This window comes from Sipha flava, unplaced genomic scaffold (assembly GCF_003268045.1).
Source record: "Sipha flava isolate LNK unplaced genomic scaffold, YSA_version1 288_pilon_pilon, whole genome shotgun sequence".
In the NCBI taxonomy this organism is placed as follows: domain Eukaryota; kingdom Metazoa; phylum Arthropoda; class Insecta; order Hemiptera; family Aphididae; genus Sipha; species Sipha flava.
The window spans coordinates 172,863-199,189 of NW_020272957.1; the positions used below are offsets into that span (position 1 = coordinate 172,863).

General features: G+C 26.9%; 2 protein-coding genes across 4 annotated transcripts in view; one reads left to right on the top strand and one right to left on the bottom strand.

The window, feature by feature from the left end:
* LOC112685697 (probable Ras GTPase-activating protein) overlaps positions 1-4,887 on the bottom strand; it is a 123,383-nt gene extending 118,496 nt beyond the window's left edge. For all 3 annotated transcript variants that reach the window (XM_025557641.1, XM_025557640.1, XM_025557639.1), the window contains exon 1: positions 4,186-4,887. In XM_025557641.1, the coding sequence (XP_025413426.1) occupies positions 4,186-4,795 (610 nt within the window). In that variant the 5' untranslated portion in view covers positions 4,796-4,887. The remainder of the gene's footprint in view (positions 1-4,185) is intronic.
* Positions 4,888-5,024: 137 nt separating this feature from the next.
* Positions 5,025-13,371, top strand: LOC112685709 (cap-specific mRNA (nucleoside-2'-O-)-methyltransferase 2-like). Its single transcript, XM_025557665.1, has 12 exons — positions 5,025-5,457; positions 9,750-10,022; positions 10,580-10,900; positions 10,970-11,170; positions 11,242-11,353; positions 11,452-11,664; positions 11,725-11,984; positions 12,174-12,359; positions 12,439-12,596; positions 12,663-12,903; positions 12,987-13,179; positions 13,277-13,371. The coding sequence occupies exons 2-12, from the start codon at positions 9,825-9,827 to the stop codon at positions 13,369-13,371; spliced, it is 2,178 nt and encodes a 725-aa protein (XP_025413450.1). The 5' UTR covers positions 5,025-5,457; positions 9,750-9,824.
* The last annotated feature ends 12,956 nt before the right edge of the window (positions 13,372-26,327 follow it).

A 26,327-nucleotide genomic window follows, 5' to 3' on the forward strand; every position in this document is an offset into this window, starting at 1 on the left:
TGTGTGTGTGTGTGTGTGTGTGTGTGTGTGTGTGTGTGTGTGTGTGTTTATATATATATATATACATTTCAAACCTTCGAAGTAGTTTGGCGAAAAATCATAAAATAACTATAAAAATCTCGTTTGAACTCTGCTGTAAGATATTAATACTAACTTGAAATAATGTAACTGTTAAATATTAAGTTAGTGAGAAATTAATATTTTCCTATTTGACTGCGTTACGTACGTATTGTATTACACTTTTTATATTTATATTATGAACGTGTTGTTCAAATACTTCAAGTAAATCTTTAAATACATTACAAACTTAAGTAATTCTTATTAAAATGGGTTGAACATAAATTAAGTACATCTAGTGTGGTGTTTATTGATTAATAATCAAAAACAATTTGTATGTAAATAATTGAATCTCTTATCAAAAAACATAATAAATTATCTTCTTTAAATAGTGATTATTTAAAAATGTTCTTAAGAAATAATTTCCCAGCACTTATGAATAATGATGTTAATTATTAGACAATATATATTTACATAAAAGACAATAAATTATTCTAATTAAAGGCAAGAAACATAAAATGTAAACGTTTATGATATTAAAACTATTATTTTTTAGACCTAAACTATAAAATACATAACCTAATAAAATATTAAAAATAATTTAAACACGAAATATAATATAATTAAAAAGAGAACTTGAGTTGTAATCATTTTTTCTAAGTACCTAAAATAGGATCAGTATAATATTTTATTCATATATAATTTAATCTTAAAACTCTGCTATATTTGATTATCTAAGTTTTGAATTAAATTAATTTTTATTTTATTTAATTATAATCTAAGTTCAAATTCATGATATTAATTCGATTTATTTGTATTCCACATATTTCTATGTTTACATAGAAATATTGAATATTATAGAATCTATGTTTACATAGAAGCGTATTTGTATACGCCTATATTTGAGCTGATAAAATATAATGTGGTATATTTAACGATGTCTTAAATTCTCGTAAAAAAATAACCATGCATAAATACTTTTTACTAAAATAGAAACAAATTAATAGCTTTTAGTGAGATAAATATATGTAATATTGAGATGAATAATATAAATGTCTTATACATAATTCAATAACTTAAAATTCAAAAACAATCCGTGTAAAACGAGCTATAAAAATTAATAGCAAAACTCATTAAAAATGAAACCATAAAAACATAAGAAATATTTTTTTTTTTTAACAGATAACGTTTGTAAACGTTATTTAACACAAGAATGTCAACATAAAATTATAAAATGCGTAAGACGACGGATAAATAAGTGAAAAAAAAAATCAATTATTTTAATGGGACACAAATATGTAAGTTTATTGTACGTAAATAAGCATGCAGATCATCTAAATAAATTATAATAAATTTACTCAATATTTATCTAATGTTTGAACGTATGTGAATGTTAACGATTTTCGTTACCAATGCACGTGAAGAATGTAACTGATAATACGGTACGAAAATCATGTCTCGATATGAATAAAAAACCGTTGGAGACTTTAAAAAAAAAGGTCACAGACTAATGTAAATATGCGTTGCGCATTACGATACAGCTATGACACCAAAACCTCATGATTAAATGTTAACTCATCACAATAAAGGTAGACATGTGTTGTAGGTATCCGATAGCCATTGACCGACTGAGAGGGCGAAAATTGATATGATCTGATATTACTTTCACGGATACGTTATGAATAAAATTGCAATATAGGAAAGCAAAAAATTATTAAAAGTTCTTTGGGTCAAAAAAAAAATAACGGAAATCGCAGACAGTTATGTCATTCCAATATTTATATGTATATTATACACGTGTATAAATATGAATTCATATTTGGAAATAAAAACTGTTTCTTTATAAAAAAAATTTTAAATATGTACGTGAAAGGTACAGATCGAAATAGAAATGGGTCGAAATATTTTTATTTTTTTCATACAATTTTTAGTTAGAAAATTATAATTTTCTATACTCTAATCATGTAAAACATTCTAAAACAAAAAATGGTAACTGAAAGGATAAATACAGCGTATAATGAAAACGTAAATGTAGAACGAAATTTTTTCATCGACGATACACCCCCTCCCACCGTATTAACTTCATTTGTGAATATACGTACTAAAAAAACCCCGTTTATTGTCACTTTTTAACAACAGAAACGTAAGTCTGTAATTGTGTAACGAATATTTAAAGTACACTGGTACCTACTAGTACCTATCTACTCCATCTGATATATGTAAATGTTACATTATCTCAACACGAGTTTTATTCGATCTTATTGTACTGGGTAATCCGGGAACCTGAGAAGAAAACGATTACATTTTAAACAGACATTAGAGTATTTTAACCGAACGTATCACAAAAAAAAAATAATGGAACTTTTTATTCTCTCAATAGTGGATTCCATTAATAACAGAATGTTATCCACTATTGTCTGTTGTTCAAGAAATGAACACCAGTGTTGTAGATATTAAAGAGCAATTTTTCAACGAGCCTCATATAGTCGTAAAAACAAATTCGTATTTATTATAATTTAGTTCTCAAAATGTAATGTTAACAATGCAGTATTAATAAATGTTCAATCAGTTTTAAATGATTTTATTCTCTAAAACTACTTTAGTGTATAAAAAAATTGTTTATACACATCCAAACAACATTCATTTTCATAGTTTATGGTCCACAAGCAGTGCTCGAATTGGAAAAAATTAAGTAGAGGAGCTCAGTCCAACGATTTGAAAACTACGTTCCACGTGTGCAATTATTTGACATAGACCCGTGGGGGGCTTCGTCCTTCTTCCCCCCTCCACCAACCTTAAATATATTTTAAATACCACTTTTCAGCTAAACAAATATTTAAATTCCAAATATTATATATTTTGATAGCAATACCAACATCCTATATGTTACAATAGAAAATAAAAATAAAATAATAATTAACATAGGTAATTGTAGGCGATCAGGTAGTCTCATGAATCGAATGATATAATCATATATTTGGTTTTTTTTTTTATTTATTATTACTCTTTAGTGCAGACCATGGCCTTAGAAGATTAATCTAAGGTCGTGGTGAAGGCATTTATTTTTTTTCCAAAATGACGTCGTCCATCGCCAATATTAATAACAAACCGTACAATGTATAAAGTACACCAAATTCACAGACATTACTATTTATATTTTCCAGAAATGACGATGTTGTCTCTTATCATAACCACCATATAATCTTTAATTATAAAAATAGTTTTGATATTTTTGATATTATAAATCGTAAAATTAATTTTCCAATTGATGTAAATTGAAATTCATATAAAAATTATTTTGGAAATCAATTAGAATGAACGTGGTGTCCCCCCGTTTCGGTGAAAAAATATAGTTGGGGTACGCAGAAAAAAAAAATAGTAGAGGAGCTCCGTCCCCCTGCGCACCCCCCCGCCCCCTCCCAATTTGAGCATTGGTCACAAGTATGTGTATACACAATAGAAAATTCGTAACTTTTATAAAGAAAAAAAACAACCTTTAACCAAGTGTCTAGGATGAGATAGTGATCAAGGTCAACGGAAGCTGCATGGATGGTGATAATTAAATCGCATTAGAATTTTAAATAGGGGCTGCAAGTTTTTCTAGTGCAGTTTAATAGATAATACCTAGAAAAACAAGTTCACGACGTACTAAAGACTTTTTTTTTAAAGATATTTTAAGTTATTCGAGTGTCGAACAGAGCCCGTTGGATCTAAGTCAGTGGTAATCAATTTGTTAAGCACGCCCGTGTACGTAAAAATATTTCTAAATATATAGATCATATCAGTGGCGTAGATACAATTTTTTTCTGGGGGAGGGGGTGTATTTAAGAGTACATTCATAATATTTTTAGTATATCTTAATACGAGGTCCTATATATTACATTTAAAATGGTATTATTATTATTATTATTATGTCCCGTATTTAATGAAAATTATTTTGTTTCTCAATTTTTATTATATACCTAATCACAATAAAATGAAAATATAATATTAATAAATAATAATTAAATATCATTAAAAAAAAAATTCTGGGGAGGGGATGAAACCCCTTATCCCCGATACTACGCTACTGGATCGTATACATGTATGTATGATTAAGTGCAATTACGATAGGTATGGCTGCATTACCGTGTATGTAATCGTCGACGATCTTGCACGCCCGTTCATCGATCATGAACACGTTGGGCGAGGGAATGCCGCGCCTGAAATCGGTGCTTTTGAAAAAGTCCAACGAGTACCGGCGCTTCTGGCAACGTATGCAATAGCACGAGCCGCGCATCGAAGGTTCGAAAACGTGCGAGCCGACAACGCGTCGCCGGGACGGTGAAGCGGCGACGGCGGCAAACGACGAGGAAGACGAGGACGACGAGGACGACGAGGATGCGGACGGCGTGTCCCGTCCGCAACGGAACCCGGGGCGGTCGCAGCCACCGGACGAACACAGCGAACAGCACGAACAGCCGCAATCGTAAGAGTTGGAGTCATCGTCGTCGTCATCGTCTTCGTCGTCGTCGTCGCAGTCCTCGTCGCCGTCCCCGTACGAGTAATCGTCGTCGGCCAGCAGCTCCGCTGCGGTGCAACACCCGTCGTCCGGCGGGTCTAGATAATCGCGCCAGGACCCGCGAACGCGACTCGCGTACGGTTGCGGTGATCCGGGCACGCGCAGTTGTTCTTGGCCGTCGCGATAATGCACCGCGACCGCGGCGGCAGGAGTAGCAGCAGCAGCCGTAGCGATCATCGTATGGACGACGAGAGGGATGGACACACACGCGTGCAGTACACGTTCACGGCGCACAAACACACAAGCACACGAGCACACCGATGACAATACGTTTGGCGGACGGAGACCGGGTTCGCGTGGTCGTAACGGAATCTGCGATACGACTGGACGTCGCGCCAGAGCGTATTATCATCGGCACCTGATATCTTCGGCGGCGGCGGCGGCGGCCTCTACCCGCGTCGCTTATAAGGTCACGGCGAGAACCGGTCCAACACGAACGTACCGCCGCCGTCGCCCCGCTCGGATGTAGGGCGACGGCCGGCGACTATTATCATTAATCGTACGTGCAAGCACTTCGATTGCGTACGCGCGCACATCGTAATGGTGTACGGCTGGTACAATGCCTACGCACTGCAGCTGGTACATCATGGGAGTGTGGTATTGGGTACGCGCGTACACCTTGACGAATTCGTGTACGGTACCGGTGTTTTACGGGTACGTACGAGCGCGACGTGACGCGCAACATTGTTGTAATTATTTTGTTTTTATTTTTCATTCGTCGAGAACCGAAATTGCAGCAAGGTTCAGCGGTCGAACAAGAAGATACGTATGCTTGTTTACTGCGGTCAATTATTCTGAGTGAACAGCGACCAAAATACAGTACAAAAGGCAATTTACATGTGCGTATGGAAATATAGGTTGTAAGGTTTTACGTGTTTCGAAAAACTTTAAATTGTTTCCGATTTTTATTTGTAGTTTGATAGTAATAAGTTATGTTACTTACCACAGGTGGAACTAAGGATTTTTACGCAAGGGGAAAACGTTATGATCACGCCCCATCCTAGACCGATAATCACTCTTCTCGAGAACGTTTTTTCTATTAATCAATACACACAATCATAATTATTGAGTTTTTATTAACCTGATATCGGTATTTGACAAAGTTAAAAGTATCAAATTAGTTGTTAATAAATACAAAAACTACACCCTCTACAATTTTACGCCCGGGGATGAATCCCCGTCTTACACCCCCTAGTTCCGCCACTGTTACCTACTTCAACTATGGTCGTCGGCAGCGTAGAGTTTTTGCGCAGTTTGTTCACGTCTCTAATTGTTCAGTAATTAGCATCGCACCATCGAGTTCCCGATACACGAATACGTATATATAAATCGGTACAATAAGCGACATATCGTGGGTATCTACGTTCGAATGACGCATTTTTCTTTACTTTTTAAATACGCGTAAGGTACGTGGGACCCTACAACAATAATATACTTTTTAACGTTACGCAGTAATTAAATACGTTTGATAAGGTGAACGTGTTCGAGTCCATTCCACATTCGGTTTTCTGGTTTCTTATTCCATAAAAATAGTAGGTTTTATATGGAAACAGTATTGTATTTCAAATACAGAAACGGTAAGAAAGGAGCTTAATTTTGAAAAAAAAACATACACAATGTAGTAAACACCACGCAAGATTTCAATAATTACCATCAAATCATATACATTTTAATATGTTAATACAGTTTTACACTAACCACATATTTATCGTCCTATACAGTACACTAGTCAGGAAACGTATAATAACATACTTTGTACAAATTACAACTTATTATTTGTATTAAACCATTTTCAAAATAGTTTGTAGGTCATTTTCCAAATTTTTTATTGAAATTAATAAATGGGCATTTATAATTTTTACTTTTCAATAAAATGGTTACTATCGGAACTTATTATATAGTAGGCAGTGGCATATATAAGTTTTTATTTCGGAGGGGGCAGTTTTTGTATTTGATTTTTGGGGGAAGGGAAGGAGGAAGCACACTATTACGCCAAAAATTACTTTGACACTGTAAGACTTCTCGACTGTCTTTGCACTATCAAAGAAATAAAAAACTCAATTTTTTTAATAATTTATAATTTTTTTAAAGTATGAAAACTACATTGTAATAAACAATTTTTTTATTAGAGTCAATTAAATTTCACCACATATATTCTTAAAAGAATAAACATATTTTATAAATATAAAATTTTAAATTATCACATAAGCAACATTCTCAATGTCATGACAAATTTTCGGAAACCCTCAGCATCAAAACATATCCATGTTAAAAATAACAAACTTTAACAATGGTATTTTTCATTTCGGAGGGAGCCCGGGCCCCCAATAAATACCCTCCTGTTTAAAACAAATAGGTTAAAATAATTAAATGTTAAATTGTATATTTATATGTAGTTGTTATCTTGTAAAAAATATTATCATTATTATTACATTATAATTAAAGCGTGTTTATATAAATATTAGAAACATTTTGTTAACTAATAATACATTTTCGAGACTTATTTTAATAATAATAATAATAATAAAAAAAAATACTTTACTCTATTCCAACCACATTTTAAACTTTTGTAGCATATATATGAGCGGAATCAGTGTTGTTTTCAACGTGGTAATGTAAGGAGATATCTCCAAAACAATTATATTTTTTTACAACTTAATATTACATTAATGATTTATCAAATTCCTATAACTTTAAAACTTTCTTATATATCAGTGTTTCCCAAATTATGGTCCACGGATCCTTAGGGGTCCGCACGTATACCGGAGGGGGTCCGCGAACGTAAATTTAAAATATATAAAGTATTATTATTTATTATTGTTTTTTAATTTTTATTTGTACTAAGGGGTCCGCGATCATTTTTATTATTTCTAAAAGGTCCAACAGAAAATAGTTTGGGAAACGTTGCTATATATGGTAATGAGTTAAAAATTATTTGTAGGACCTAATAACTCCTAAAACTTCCCTGTAATATTTTTAGCTTTATAAGCACAATCCATTAAATTTATTATTAATTATAATATCTCCTCATTTCGATTGAAAATTCTTGAGCTGATAACATATTTTTATAAAGACAATTTGTAGCAAATTATATTTACATAATCTGCAAAGCGAGTGTTATACGATACCCTCAGTAATGACATAAGATTCTCATTATTTTATTTAATTGTTAGTATTTGGCATCGACTCTTATAGTGTTTTTTTTTTTAATTGTATTAAAAATTATATTTTAGTTTTTCAATCGGTTCATTTAAGACTAATCATTAAAAAAAAAAATAATAAATCATTCACACATTACTGATTATTGGCTATCAACAATGACGCGTTGCTATGACGATTTCAAATTTAGTTTTTAACTAACAATATTTCTTACGAGATATTTATCACACTAACAACGAAATTGTATGCAGATATATATGATTTTTTTCTTATACCTTCCGAGGACTTTAAAAATTTCATTTAAACTTAATGTTTAAAGTTTAAGCATTCTTACTTGTCAATTGTCTATTTATACAATATAGCAAGACAATGATCAATATGTCGACTTGAATAACAGAGTTGGCAGTCATTGAAAATAGTCAATGAATATATATACTCGTATCGAGCTGATAGACCATCAGGTGAGAAAATGTAACCTTTTTCTAATCTTTTCAAGTTCATACAATGAAATGGTAAAAAAAAATGTATAAGAAACTACTGTAATACTTAGAGTTAAATAAGAAAATAACATTTTTTTTTGTAGTTTTTTAAAAATATACTTAAGTTTTATAAACCTGATTCCTAAAGGAATAATTGAACGTATACATATACATATGCATATACATATACATTGCATAGACATCTGCAATATTTTTCAATCGCTTCTATCATTAGGAACATTCAAGTATTACATCAGCACATTTTTAAACATTTTTTACCTTCATTTCAGCATACGCTAGACAGTGTATACTCCCCTCTTCCCTATCTTACGTTTACGTTTTTCATAGACCCCTATTTTTCTTATTAATAGAATTAATTTCTTCAACTACCAAAATGAGAAGTTAATAATAATAATAATATATCGTATATTTAATAAAAATAATAATATATTAATGATAATAATAATAATAATGTATTATTATATATTATCATTGAATATAGAATACAATTATTATTAAAATTATTCCAAAACCTATGATATTATTAAATATTATTGAATAAGAGAAGAAATTTAATAGCTGATCAACATTTTAAGATGACTCTTTTATTGAGATTCAACAGGTATTTTGATTAACCTGTCCATTGTATTGTTTTATTTGTTTAGATTTTAATAAAGTTAAAAAATATTATATTTTTATTTTAATGTTTTGTATCTACTATATATATTTATTACCTGTATAATTTTATAGTTACACTTTCAGCTGCAGTAATTATTTTTTAGTTTTCATACTTTTATTGAACATTAAAAAGAATACTTTTTTAAATTATATTTATCATATGTGATTTGTATAAAAAATAAATAAAAAAAACCATACATAAGTTTGAGTGTTTTTCTTGTTTTTGAGTGCTTAAAAACAATTCTAAAGAAAAAATGTATATTTGTCTACTCTAAATTCTCTAATTAGAGTCGAATAAGATTTTTCTGCATTTTCATTATCATTAATGTTAAATAAGGTTTGTTGTAAATTATTAATATATAATAATATATATATATATATATATATATATATATCACTTATATCTTCGCTTAATGTAAATAATTGTTTTTGTATTAACTTAACTTATTCATTGAAGTTAAGTTAACGATATTTTTAACTTCATTGACATAATTCTCATGTGCAATAACTTAATTGAACGTGAACTTAATTAACTTAACTTAACTGAATTAAAAAAAAAAATATTGCCCAGCCTTGGATAATAATAATAAGTTAATAAGTTATTATGATTGATAAATCAGTCAAAAATCCATTAGTACTTGTAATTGATAATTGAAATATATTTGAAGTGAGATGCGTCTATTTGATGCATTTCTTTGTTGGAATTTGACTTATTTTTTTAACACAAAATATAACACGCCAATTATCACGAGTCTCGTACTAAAAACATTGAATTGTAAATTCAACAACTTGTAACAGTTTTGAATTTCCCGCAGGTGAATACACATAATAAATAACTTTGTGAGCTTTGCAAGCTTTGTATAGCAAGAAATAAAACCTATTTAATTAAAATGGCTAAATATGAAGACCAATTTAACAATACCACAAATGGGAACTCAAAATATAACACGATTAAAAACACGAAACAATATAACAGCAAAATCGATATTATTGTGAATCAACTGTTTTTAAAACAGTTTACAATGCCCACGTCCAACAAGTGGGTGCTACCTGAACTAAAAACCATGTTAAGTTGTAGCAAATGGGAGGTAAATAAACACGTATCAATGATTATACCAATATTTATAATTAAATTACCCTTACATTTTTAGATATAGAATATAATAAATCTAAACTTATCAAACCTCATTCTAGTGTCCAAACTCTGTTTGAGACTGCATTTACAGATACTACAGTGTTTATGATTTAAAATACATACTTATGTTGATTTAACCATTAACTATTAATTATCTGTATGAATTAAACTCCCACTGGAACTATCATATTTTGAAACATTAACGATTATCCAATTTAATGGCTATCTGCAATGCTATTAGATTTTTAGAAGTGTATCTTACTTCATTTAATTTTATTATTTGTATAACGTAACTAGTGCTAAACTTTGAAAAACATTAAAAGAGTGTTAGCGAACATATAAAAATAAACTGTCCTTGAATACTCACCATTTTTGTCTTAGTAACTCATTAAGAATAATTAGTAGATGTATACATTAACTAAATAATTTAAAGAAAAAGATATCCCTTTCCAGTTAAACACTTGTTAAATAAAAATATACTTAAGTATTTAATTAATTTTTTTTCTTTAGTTACCAGCTTTTGTCACGTTAAAAAAATCATTAAATATCGTCAAAGATAAACTTAATGATTTTAACTTGGCTGAATGGCACAAAAATACCAAACAAATGAATCCAGCTGATAAAGTTCTTTATAAAGTTAGAGGAGCTGGCCGTCCTGAACTATTGACTACAGCTTGGTTAAAATTTTATGAGATATTGAATGATAATGATATAATACCTCAACACAGTATTGATGATGGTAAACTATACAGTGTTCACTTATGTGAAGCTCCAGGAGCATTTATTTCTGCTCTAAACCATTTTATTCATAGCAGAGATATAAATGTCGAAGTAAGTAATCATATTTAATTTTTTTTAAATTTTTTCATTGGCTGACTGTTTTTATTTATTTTTTTTAAGTGGGATTGGGTTGGTGTTTCATTGAATCCATATCATGAAGGAAATGGTGAACCTGATATGATTAATGATGATAGATTCATATTGCATACAATAAGTCATTGGTTTTTTGGTCAGGATCAAACAGGAGATATTTTCCAAAAATACTTCTATAAGGATCTTTGCACTCATATCAAAATTCGTTTTGGCAAAAAAGCAAGTTTGGTAAGAAAATAATTATTCATTAGTTTTAATAGTTAATTTTTTAATTATAATGTAATTTATATAATATTCAGGTAACAGCTGATGGTAGTATGGATTGTCAAGATAATCCGGATGATCAGGAAAATATAGTCACACGTTTGCAGACGGTAGAAACAATGGTTGCTTTAATGATACTTGAAAAAGGTATTATTAAAACTTTTATTGGTTTTAATCTTACAGTTTTTATAAAAATATTATAAATAAAATAATTAAATTTTTACTAATTTAAATTATTATTACAGGAGGTACATTTATTCTGAAAATGTTTACTATGTTTGAGTGTAATACGTTATGTCGAATGTATTTATTATGTTGTGCTTTTGATTCGGTACAAATAAAAAAACCAGTTACAAGTAAACAAGGGAATTCTGAGGTATATGTTGTTTGTCGAGGTTTTAAGGGATTAGAATACGTAGAACCTTTGTTACATACATTTTTCTTAACTTCTAATCGTGGTAAGTTTTACTAAATATTATATTATAATAATCTATAACAATTATATATTATAATTTTAGCCTTGTCTGATAACTGTTTGTTTCCATTGGAAGAGTTGCCTAAAGATTTTCTTCTATCTGTGTATAAATGTTCTAAGTATTTTAGTGAACTACAAATTCAAGTTATTGAGAATAATATTAAACATTTTTTGCAAAATATTTCAAATGATATTAAATCATTAACAGAATTACAATATTGTGTCGCTAAAACATATGTCGATAAATTTCAAATAAGACCAATTGACCATTCCCAGAAAATTATTGGATTAAATAAACTTCAAGTATGATTTATAATTTTTTTATTTTTGTATTCTGCCATTAATTTTTTATCAAATTTGCCTACAAACTCTTGTACATTACCTACTTGAAGCTTAATTTCTAAATAAATAAATAATTTATTTAAATTAATTTTTGAACAAAAATTAAAATTATGTATTATCATTAACATCAAATTATTTATTATTGAACAGGCCATTCAATTTGATCTACCAAAAGTTTCAACAACAAAGGCTGTAATGGATTATTCATTTACTGAAAAACTGCGTAAAATAGAATGCCAAGATTCAGCTGAAGCTAAATTACTTCAAAATCAAGTAAATAGTTTCAATCAATTTCCATGGAAATATGATAAAGAAATTATATGGTTTACCAAAGAAGTGAGTAGAATCATGAAAATAATTTGATAATACATAATACTAAATGTAAGTTTGTTATTTTGTTTTGTTTTTGATATAGGATGCCAAAATCGACTTATCTAATTTGACTGTGCAAATGGGTAGGCCTGTCTCTATTATTCGTAACTCAAAATTTTGTTCAAATGAACTTATTGGTTATAGCAATCGAGCAAGATCATCATTTACTATGCCTAAAGAAACCCCTATTAAGCGTAAAGAGTAAGTTTTTAATTTCTAAATTTTGTATAATTTTATTTTTAATTTTATTTCTCTAATGTATTACAGATATTTTCGGCTTAAAATACCAAAGCAAACAGTCAATGGTCGATTGATAGTTTGTGACGTAACATCGATTTATACCAATGATTGTATAAACAATAGCAGAAAACAATTAGATTCTCTGACTTCAATTTTAGAATCATTGAAAAAACTTGAGGCTTCTGACAGTTTTTTGTTAATTGGTTATCCATTGCTTTCTCAAGTTAATGTTGGTATTTTCTATGTGCTTGTTAATATTTTTCTTAAGGTAATTAAAATTAATTATTTTATAATGATAATACATATATAATGATTGATCAATATTGTATATAATATAACATTTTGTTTTAGACCGGTGTGTTCAAACCTAACGAAATGGGTCATGCTTTTATATTTTGTTCAAAAAAGAATGACAAATTTATAGATGACTTAATATCTATTTTGAGTTATGTAAAAACACATATTAAGAATCTAAATATTACAGAAATTGTCGAAAAGCAGGGAAAATCCTTACTTTCCTTCTTTCCAATTGATAAACTTATGTGTAAGTTATAATTGTTTTTTATTTTCATAATAGGTACTGGTTTATTGAAATGTAATTATTTAAAATTTGCTAATTCAAATATAAATTTATTTTTCAGATGAATCTATTTATAAAGACATTGTTGTTGTAAATTGTTTACTTATTATCAACGAAGTGAAAAAAACTGTTTCCTATTATTTGCAACAAAATTAAGCATTGTAATTGTTATAATTTTTTTTTTCACTGTTTTTTTTTTAATGAATTTTTTTATATATATTTAAATTATTGATATTCTGTTTGTATACATTTAGCACATGCAAGTATATATTTTTCAGTGATTTTTTTTTTTAAATATTTGTATTGTTAAAAATTGAAAATTATTACTTAATATTTTATAAATATGATTAAAATGATGAACTAAATTTTTGTTTTATACAGCTCTTATTACTTATTATGTTAAATATAACATATTCATATATGAAAAATATAATATTCGTATAATTATTCGTTTCACGTGTTATGATATCATATTATTATCTTATATTTATTTTTATAATTGATGGTCTTAATTTTTACTTATTGTATGTCTATTTATTAATAAAAGAAAACAATAGTTTTCAAACTGCCCGAAAACCTGGATTCATTAACATTCATTTTGATATTACATTTTTGAAATTAAAATATTTTATAATATGTTAATACTTATTGGCAGAGGTGGAACTAGAAATTTTTATTTGTTAATAATTACAAAAATTACACCCTCTAAAATTTTACGCTCAGGGATGAATTCTAGTCTTCCACCCCCTAGTTCCGCTCCTGATTATTGTTCATCATACGCACAAAATGCAGTTATTTACAATTATTGCTAAGGGTGATAAAAATGATATAAACATTAAAATAAATAATTTTCAAATTTTAATAATAGAAAATAAAAATGATTACGATAATTATTTATATGCAAAAACTGTTTAACATGATAAATAAAGTTTTATAGAGGTAATAGATATTTTAAATATTTTACTATAAAAATAAAGTTTACAATATTGGCGTACTAATGAGAATTAATTTATAATAATAAATATTTGATTTGTTTCAAGTAAAATTATATCAAAGTTCATATAACATGATAAATTTAATTTGTTTGATATGCTATCAGTATAATATATTATAATAAATCCGTACACACCAACCGTTAAACATTATAGAATTGAACTTATGAAAAATAGATTTTTAATGGTGACGAGATGCGCATAACATAACAATCATGTTTACGTTGTTTTTTATACAATAAAATTCTATACTTACAAGTGAAAAAACAAACTGAAAATACGAAAACTGCGAATTCTATACAATAGTGTATGAGTACCTATATTGATATTATTTATTATTATTATTATTATTATTATTATTATTATACAACATATAAATACAGACGTTAAAAAATTATCGCGTTGTTACATCCGATTTTCATCCGATATTTTATAAAACTTACTCCCATGTTCGCTGCCCGCCGACCAGATAAAAACGCACATGGTTTACATATTTGGTCCACTGTACATTTTTATTTTACGGTTTCTGTGACCACAACATACATTTTTACAGTATAAATTAATAAACATATATATATACAGAGTGCGTTTGATGAGACGCCAATATTATATATAATCACACGAGAAAATAAGTGTAGATACAGCAGGATATATCATTATGGGTTTTAAATCCGCACATCAATACTACTCAAAATACACTTTGTAAACGCAAATTATATACATATACAAAAGCATGCATGCACATGTTCAACGAAATCCGGCTTAAATGCATATGCGCAACTAGAATTTCATTTTTGAGAACCTAAATTGTTTTCGTATCACCAAATGGCAAAACGAATATATAAAATAACTAAAATAATGTGGTCAATAAATTTGAGGTTTTGAAAAAAAAAATTTTAATTATTCCAATTTCTACAATAAAAAAATGACCCTTATTGTGTAATTTTTTGTTATATTGAGAGTGCAAATCCCCACTAAATACCACATATTTACGCCTATGCTCCAATTTCATTGTTTGGAAGTCGTTGTGTTCTATTCAAAAATATATGTAACTAGAATAGCTGTATACTCAATACCTACAATTATAATATATATATTATAATATTGTATTATAATAATTATGGGTTGATAGTGATTGAAGAAGGTCGCTAAATATTGTTTCAAACTAATCCTATAAGTGATGATCACAACGGGGTGCAATAATATGTGTTTCAACTAGACACGTCATTTGATTTAAGACTTTCGTGAGCATCATCGATAATATACGATCTTATAAAATATATATATTACGGGTAATGTTAACATTATTCGGCTAAAGTCGACATTAGCCATCTGTTATGGCTAATGTGTATTTTTTCGTTTATAAGCAGGAATTATTAACATTATGCTAACTTATGTTAACCTTAACCAGTCAATATTGGATATGTTATTGGATATATATTGGATATGTTAACAGTTGTAGATTAAATAGACTATAGAGTTTTTATTAGCATTCTATACAATAATAAAGCGTCGGACTTCCAGAGTATAATATCTTATCTTGACTTGTAACCGAGTTAGTCAGTTATCTTACCGATAAAGTGGACAATATATCGATATATGGGTTTAATATTTATCTTAATTGAACGTAATTTTTTGTTATAATTTTATATGCGCTATACAAAATACGACGTCACGCATTGATCTGTTGTTAGTTTGCTTTCAGTTATCACACGTGATAATTGCAAGTACAGTGTTATTAGTGTTAAACTGTAAAGTGTTTTAGATTACATTTTTAATAAAATAGAAACAAAACCAGAGTTTTATTATTTATTTGAGAAATTGTTGTCTGAAAAACGAGAAGATAATTCGTCTTATTTGTCGAATGAATAATATTTGAATATAATTTATTAACTGAAAGGCGGCAATAAATCTCGTCGTTTGAATAAATTTGAAATTATTAATATCGAAGGAGAAAAGAGACTTATAGCACTTGTTGAAAAAGGTAGTACTAATTTACTATACTACGTAAAAAATGTTGAATTATATGACATATTAAATGAGATACACCTTAATATTGGTCATGGTGATAAACATCAAATGATGGCAGAAATAAAAAAAAAATGCAAACATTTGACTCAAGAAATTGTACTTATGTACATATAATTTATTGTATGTTAAATATATTTAATATTGTTAATGATTTACAATGATTTTATCTCATGCACGTTAAATTGTTATGGTTGTTAAGACATTATCCAAAGTTCTTGGCTTATATCATATTATCCGATTAATGTTAATATGAGCCAAAATTTAATAATATTCATGGCGGGTAATGATAACAGTTGGCTAATGTCGACTTTAGCCGGATAATGTCGTCATTATCCAAATGTTAACATTACCCGTAACAAATATATATATATATATCCTACAGGATATAGGAACAGAACACACTTATGAACGGTATATTAATAAATACTCTTCGAGAATCTCCTATTAGTCATCCCTATTCTTTCAGAGACCAAGCTAATATAACGATCGCCTACATAATGTACCGCAAAGCATAATGACATAGAGAAAACTACCGACACCACTGACACATTCAAAATCGTAATGAATTAAATGCAATCGAATCGACTGAAGCATTTATCTTAATATTTTTTTAACCCGCGAACCTTAGTACAAAAGTATACTCAATTTTTATCAACGGAACCAATAGGTGGATTTATACAAGAATAAACTGCAAGTGAATATTATTAAAATATAATAATATGAGCGATAAATAACGAGCATGGGTAACAATTAAAAAAACAAAAAAAAATGTTTACTATACAATTATAATTTTCGTATCAAATATTTCTGATATACCTGATTTTAATTAAGTATTATGTGTGTTTATATTTAATATTTTTTTTTTACAATGAATAAACTACTATAAAATAATCATTTTATTATGCACACTCGGAGCCTTGTCTCAATACAACACCGGATATACCAGTAGCACTACAACCAAAAGCATAATTAAATGAGTTTATATAAATAGGTATATATATATATGTATATATACTATATATAGTATATTGGGAATTAAGTTTATAATAGTTCACAAGAATATTAAATTAAGAGCACATAATTAATTTATTCGTTAGTTTATAAAAACTTTATAATAATAACAACAAAAGTGTATTTGATTGAATATTTGTTTAACTGTGTTATAATAAGAACATACAATTTAAGGTCAACATACGTTCCGTTTTTCGCATCTTCGTCCCGTTGTCCCTAGGAAAATATTTGGGACACTAGAATGTCCCGTTTTTAAAAATAGTAAAAATTAGGATAATGAATTTTAATCTGTTTATGAGTCATTGTTTCTATTTAACTATTATGTGTGCATGTAATGTGTATATACTATATTACTGCATGGTTGACGTTGAACGGAATCGGGGCTATGTGGAATATAACTATACTAATAAAATATTAAAATATCTATTGCGGCGAACGATTTATCAATATGGATATATGGTATAAATTATTTTCAATCAAAATTATTATTTTTTTCTTTTTGTGTCCCGTTTTGACTAGAAAAATATATGGTCATCTTAGTGATGGGGCATTGATGGGTGCAATCCTCACGTAATGTATTAGAACTCTTTAATTTAGCCGTATCAAATTATACATTTTTACTGCGTCAAAACGCATTACTGTATCGGTCATTATAAAAAAATTGTTTTTTTTCTACTAGATTTGTTATGAATTATAATAGCACTGATGTTCGTTTAATATGCACGTCGCATTTGTAACGGTTTTGTGTTTTAATGCTTAATGATATTATACAAATAAATAAGTACAAATAAAATAAAACATTTACAAATATACAATACCATAGAATGTTTTAATATTTATAAAAAAATATTTTATTAAAATTAACATGTGTTGAGCTTATTCGTGCTATTATATATAATTTACGATCAAGTTCCACAAAGTTCTATCAAGTATCACAGATAGACACTCAAAATAAAAATTCCAATAGGTTTTCAAATTAAATAGATATTCGAAAAATAATCGAATTAAAAAATTGTAAATACTTAATATAGATGATAAAATACAAAAGAGTAAAACAATAAGTTTATTTTTATTATACACTCACCATATTACGAGTAAATGTATTATAAATATTTTTATTTACTTAAAAATAAATGTATACGAGATTTATAGTATTAATAAAATAAATATGTGACTATACAAACTTTCTCCCAACCTAATCAAAGGTTCACAAAATAATAGGATCTAAGATTATATTCAAATATATTATTGTTAATTACACAATTTAAGAAAATATGTTGGACGTGAACAGCAAAAAAAAAAAAAAAAATAGAGGCATAGTATGATAATATACAATACGAAGAGAATGCTATAACTATAACTATAATGTCTTGCTATTAATAGTATTTTAATTATTTAACATATTTTCATAAAATTTGGTGAAGAATGTTTTGTTTTTATTTTACAACTAAGTAGGTAATTAAGTTATTTATGTTATATATAATAATAATAAGTCAATACATTTAATTTTGGTTTTACACTATTTTTAATTTATTGGAACAGAGTATTTAAATAATCAACTTTGACAAATGATTTTAAGTAGATTCTTTGTTTAGAATTTACGAGCAAAGAAGGGTTGATCACCTTTCTTTTAAATATCTTCACATAATTAAATTCAATAAAACAATAAAAAACACACACATCATCGTAAAATCAGTAAATTCTTCGTTTCACTCAAAATCTAAAATTATTTATAATAATATAAATGCATCTACAAAATAAATTTCTCGTTACAGTCCTGGCATCTAATCTTAATTTCCATTCCTTCATGAATCATGGCCTTAATAATTCAAAAACTGTTTAGTGATTATAATTATAAGAACAATTTTTATTCAATGATAAGTCAATAACTAACCATAATAGATCATTTGCATGTTTACATCAAGGAAAAAAGTTAAAATTATCAATTTACAGGTAACTTAAATTATATAAATTTGTAATTGTTACTTATTTAAATAAAAATATTTACAATTTAAGAGTATACATTTTTGTCTCGCAATTATTTTCAAAAAGTTATAAATGTTTGCATAAATCAATATATTGATTGTTTTAGATTTTAAAGTTACTACATTGGTTACATGACATAATTTACCATAATTTAAAATATAAAATAATTTTTGATCAGCAAATCATTAGTACTTTTTACTAACCATAACTACTCCCTATAGTTATTATTCAACACAAACATTTTAGGTACTTAATGTTTTCAAATATATAGTACTATGCTTATTGGCATAGGCAGTGCCGGCGCTATGATTTGCGAAGTCCTATGTAAATTGTAAACATGAGTCCCCGGACCTGAATATACTACAAAATAAACGCGCAAGACCTAACAGCTGATCCAAAAGTGCGAAGCCCTGTGCAATTGCACTTTCTGCACACCACTTGCGTCGGTACTGGGCATAGGGGAAGGTAAGATACTCCTATACAAATAAATCTTAAGTAATACCCTGCATAATTAGCACCCGGTGCTAAGAATCATTTTTAACGTCTCCATCCGCTCTACTAGTTATTTTAATATTTACAGGCTATAAGACTACATAAGAATAGGGAGTTCTATATAACTACTTACTTTGTAATTATCAAATTGAAAAAATAAACAATCAACAAATAAATAACAATATAAGTAATATAGGTAAAACAAAACATTTAGATAATAACCTTTCATAATAAACAGGTATAATTTATTTACAGTTCAAATTTATTCGATTACACAAAAAATAACTTGCCTTTTAGTAATTGCCGGTGAAAAATAATTAAGTAGGTATTTAGCAACTTCTGTGTTCATGAACTATGATGTAAACACTACCATAGATGCCATATATTAAATGGGTTCAAAAAAAAATCATTCAACTCACTCAATTCTACATTCGTCTATGTCAGTGGTCGACAATTTTTTTGGACCCTTGGACTACATTTACGAATTAAAAAGGATTCACGGGCTAGATAATACAAAAAATGGATACGATATTCAATGAAATTTCCTAGTTGTAGAATTTAATGCAGGTAGTATAAAAGAAACGTGTGGGCCGAATTTGACCCGCAGACCACCGGTTGCTGACCACAGGTCTATGTTATTAATATTATTAAATTAGTTATATCCAATAACAATAATAATAAAGTATCAATGGTATATTATTGTTAATTTGTTATGGATGACGACGTATTTCGAGGAAAAAATAAAAATACCAATACTAAAAACAAACTAGCAACACCGCCAATCACGAAAATTACGACTACGTGCAAGACCATATCCTTGAACTTGTTAAATATTATGAATTAAATAATGAGGTGAACTTTCAATAATATAAGTTACATTATGAAAACGCTTTTGGCACCCTAGTGGTGATGGCGTCCGGTACACACCTATCTATCACACCCCCCTAGGAAGTCCCTGATCTGTAGGTACCACTTCCCATGCTTAGGTAATCTTACATTGTATTAACTCTATAATTATGTAACACATTTCTTTTCCATGAACAAGACAACAATAATAATGAAAACTAAAATGTTTATAACCATAACAACCATAAATCAATTTTCCATAAAAGTAATTAATTTATAAATTAATGTATAAGCGTAATAAGTTTAATTAATCAGCGAAAAAGAAAAATATCCTGTACTTTAAGTATAAAATTCTTTGAAATTAGATTGAAATAATTATATGATTATTTATCAAACAAATCGTGTTGTTATAGGTATACACCATTCTGACATTATAACTTACTGTGCTATCTAGTTGTTGGTAACAGAACTAATCTACAAAACTGATTGAATCGCAAGGTAGCGTATCAATATTGTACAGAAAATATTTCTTCATAACCATAACAATACTACTAAAATATTATTGATGATTTTTTGACTTACAAATGAAATATTAATATTAATAATTTTTTATAATTATTATCAATCATGTTTAATGTTAATTTTAAGAGCTAAAGTATACTTAATGAATAATGTTTATTAAATATATACAGATTTTAATCCATTTGTTTTAAAAATATTTAAGAAAATATTATAGAAATAGTTCACGTATAAACCACAAACACGATAAAAACATAGATCGGAGATTAAATTTTGTGAACGTAAAAGAGTGATTGTTCAAGGACAACATTTTAAGATCTACGTACAAACATTTTTAATATATAAGCAAACATAAACAAAAAAAAAATGATTTGTTGTTATTTTATTATTATTTTTATGAATAACGAATTACAGTATCTCATTAAATATTAAGTGTATTCTCTCAATATAATGTCTTTAAATTTTAAATTTTTTATGAACTTTGTTTCGTTATTGTCCTAGTTCAAAAATATTTAACTCGTGACGCATATATATTTTAAAAAAATTATAGATATAATTTATAAAATAATCATCAAAAATTTCAGTTCATTAAATATTAGTCTAAGCTTTAGACTCTAACGTATTTTTCGCGTTTGATTTATAATTTCATTGTTATTCATTTATGATACATAAATACTAGTTTCCAAATTTTTACATAGTAAAACCTCTTGGTGTGATTTTGTGTAGGTAGTTAATCTATAATAATAGTATTCTACTTAATTTATATTATGAACTAATTATTTTTGAAGTCTGTAAAAGATAAAAAGATAAATCATAATAAATAATAAATATTTTTTCAAAAATTAATTCAAAACCTACAAACCTCGGTAATAAAATTATTATAATAAAATCATCGAATTGGTCCTAATTATTAAAATATATAATGATAATAATTTATAATGAAATATAACTGAGGAACAAGGGTTTGTTAATAACTCAATTTATATATATAAAAAATATAATAGTCCATCTACAGAGATAACAGCGGATGTTTATTAATTTATCGAAAGATTAAATTGCACCGTGACACTACGTAACCAGTAAAATTAACATAATTTAAGCACTAAAAAATAAATGAAATATAGGTATTGAGTGAAATACAAGAGCGGATAAGGGAATTGTTTTTTTACATTTGAAATCGATGTATCATTGCTTCTAAAATAACTATTCTGAGGGAAAGAGGATCAGACTCTAATCGAATAAAAAAAGTTTACATAACTGTAATATTCGTATAAGTATCAAGTATTTAAATAACTTAATAGTTTCGTAATTAGGTTAGATAAACCAACTTTTACGTGAAAAAAAAATCAAATATAAATATTATCTTAAAACTTAGATTTACTTAAATTGATATTATCAGTTCAATGTATTAAACGATTAAATATACCTAATAATATGAAATCTTTTCAGTTAACATGTCTATTAAGACAATAAAATAAATAATGCAGCTTAATTGAAATTCGTTTAAATATTAAGGTAATTAAACAAATATATCCAATAATTCAATATTTTTGTGGCTAACCGGCAAATTTTTTCTGATTACAACAAAAAAATATTTGTGAAGAATCTTGTCTTCAATTTGCAAGATTTAAATATTAAAATTGAAAATTGTATGCATTATTAACTATAAAAATGTTTTTGAAGAGTTATTTGTGTTTAACTAAAATAATTTTAATAACATTTTAAGAAAAAAAGCTAAGAAACAAGAACATTTTAAATACCTATAAATATCACAAAATGAGTAAAATATTTTAAAAACTATAACTAGAGAATGGTGATATTAGCATCAAATTAAGTGAAAATTTCAAGTCTCAATAATTATTATATTTTGAGTTACGACAACGAAAAATTCTATGTTGTTAAATAATGGTATCACGTAAAGTATGACAGTTTTGTAATTTTTTTTATAAATTTAACACACACATCACAGTAAAATTAATAAGTACTATCCTCCCTTCAAATAAAATCTTAAATAATTTTATTGCAAATGTACGGTGATAGACTTATTAAAACCATTTAAATCGTGAGGGTTTTTAAATACAGCATATTATAATAAATAATTAAATATAGACTAACAAATATTAAAATATTTGAGTTTTATAAATTAATTAAAATAATTTGTAAATAGTTAACGAATATGAGATCATCGTGCAGTGGACATTGTTTTTTAACGGTAAATTCATTATTTTGTATTCTCATTACTTATGTTTTACGTATATGAGTCATTAACCAGCATGTATTTTACAATAATAATTTTTGTGGTACCAGGCAAGATGACGTGAAAGTTTTTCGACTCCGAATAATTTTCATATTTTGATATAATATTAAATATAATAAAGAAATAAAAAATAACGTTTTTAAGAATAAAACCATTTATTCTTAGTACCTCCCTAAATCACGTCACCAATTATTATATATTAACATACGAAATTAAGATAAATAATAAGAAACATAATACAATAGTAATAAAATAATTATATACTAAAGAAAAGGAATACAAACAGTATTATATTTGTACCGTAATTTTGAATTTAAAACTATAATATTAATCATTGCAACCATAAAAAATCGATGACGATATAAAATTGTTCTTTCAAAATGTTTATAAAAACTTATGAAAACTTTATGGGTAATCAAAAAACGAATCGCTTAAATACCTACCAGTTGAGCTCAATCTCCTATCAAAAAATAATGTTTAACCAACCTCCTCACGAAGGAATAAATTAGTACACAGTTATACAAATTAAAAATTCTTATACTATATACAAAAATAAAAATAAATTAAGTTATATTTGGTAACAAATAAATATAGAACCGATGCATTGCTTATAATTTCAAGGTTAAACACAATATATAAAATCATCATCAAATTATTATTAGGTATAACAAGAAATACACCTTTTAAAATATAAAATAATACTGTTTTATTTTAAATTTATATATATTATGAGTCTTATAGATTAAATTTACTAATAAATGAGTGATAATTAATGTAGTTTTTTTAATAATCAATGAAAACATACATCTTCTATAGAACTAAAGTTCTATATGGTTATAGACTCTAAATATTTCAAATTCGTTTATATATATCTAAAGTTAAATAGTATTTTATATTATTCAAGTTGTCTAAACATTTTATCAAATTACATAAAATACGATTTAGCAGTAAAATATCTTATTTCACATTAAACACAATTAATGGATTTTGTTTATAAGTATCAAATGTAACATTATTTTATATTAATATCAAGGTTTAGTTTAAGAAGCATTTATTAAAAATACTATAACCAAAATGAAGTGTATACTGTATATAGAGATTGATATCGATTTGCTTCTGAAGGGATGCGAGGGTAAGAGAGTGTATGTTGCACTTGTCAGTTGCCATGGAAACATTTGTGGACCCCAAATGCTGTGAATACAGCGAACCATCAACATATAGAAAAGTTCGCACAATATCATTTAAGATTTTTTCCTGTGTTGACGAAAAATGAGTTAAAAGTAATTTTTATATTGAATAAATTTATTCTAGTTAAACTAAATAGTGATGTTTTTTTCATGAAAATCTATTAGTATTTTAATCAAAGATAATTATAATAGAATAATGTCTAACTATATCCTTTTAAGTATTAAATTTAATAACTCCTTCAATATATTTATAAAAAATACGGGTTGTATACTTGTTTGTTTTAAATTGTTAAACAACTGTATTTATACTGAATAAAATGTATATGCAAGTGTATAACCAAATATTAGTAAACTAATCATAACCTATAGATAAGTTATGATAAAAATAAAAATAAAATATGCTATTAATAGAAAATATCTTGATTCATACTTTATCAATAGTTTTAATTATAACGAACACCTACCTATTTAAACAAAAAATATATAACATTACAGTTTAAAAAATTTAAATAATATAATTAAGAAACTCTTAGTAAAAAGAAATACGTTAAATTGCCGTGACAAAATATTAAAATTGTAATAAACATACACTCCTGGTTTCTAGTAGGTTATTTTGTTATTAAACATTTGTATTTTAAAAATTATTTATTTGTGTTACATGAACCTTGATTTCCCAAGCATAAAATATAATATCAAAAATCAAATAACAAATATTTAAGACTTAAGTGATATTAATATTACTTAAATTAAGTATTTAATTAAATATCTATTAGATATTCTAATGTTTTAAGTGCTTTTTCTATTATTAATGGTTTATTATTTTAATGATAACATTACTATATTATATCAGTAGAATTTACCAAAAATAGTTTTAAAGCCTTTTGTACAACTTTTTAAATAAAAAAAAACATAAAATAATGACTATTCTGAAATCCAATTTTACTTATTTTTAGCTTAATATTGTTCTTGTAAATTTGACGAATTATTACTTGAATATAAACATGTATACAGTATATAATTATATAAATATTAGTTCTAATAATACTTTTCTCGAGATTTCCATTAAAAGTATTTATCGTCTATTACAAATAAACAAATATATTGTAGTAGAGAGCACTCCGTTCGGGATATCCCGCTACAATATGAAAGTATTGTATAAATAGTAAATTGTTTTTACAACAGGGTTAAATTATTTTAAAATTAAAATTTATCAAATAAATTATTATTTTTATCTTTTATTTATGAATATTTATAATTTAAGAATAATAAAACAACTTTCATATATTCTATCTATACTACTCTCTTTTGTTCCATTTAGAGTGTAATGGAATATAATTATTATTTTACAATTTACTTTTCAAATATCATCCTTCTAAAACGTAATTTTCTTGCATCGAAGTATTACATGATTATGTCTCAATGCGTCATATTTCATTGCATGGTTTCTGTGCACAATATTTTTCTCCCCTCAATAGAGTCCCAACTGTTTAACAAATCTAGAAAATCTTATGAATGGTTTTTGCTTTATTTTATCCTGGAGTTATTTACAAAATAGACCTATACATTAATATTTATAATATTTATATAAAATATGCACTACTTATACTTGGTTTAATCAATAATGTTTTTGTTGACGAAAATAATATTTTAAAACTTAAATATGCTTTATTGTTAGTATTGATAGGTAGTTGTTCTAAAATTTAACTATTATAAAGTGGATGATACGTGATCAGAGAAATAAAAATTATTATTTAATGAACTATTGCGTTGTCCGTATTTAGTGATCATAAA

Excerpts from the sequence above, each read along its gene's own strand:
- LOC112685709 (XM_025557665.1), top strand. The coding sequence starts at position 9,825 with ATGGCTAAATATGAAGACCAATTTAACAATACCACAAATGGGAACTCA. Across the intron at positions 11,985-12,173 it reads TTGGATTAAATAAACTTCAA|GCCATTCAATTTGATCTACC; the intron begins GTATGATTTATA and ends ATTATTGAACAG. Across the intron at positions 12,597-12,662 it reads ACCCCTATTAAGCGTAAAGA|ATATTTTCGGCTTAAAATAC; the intron begins GTAAGTTTTTAA and ends AATGTATTACAG.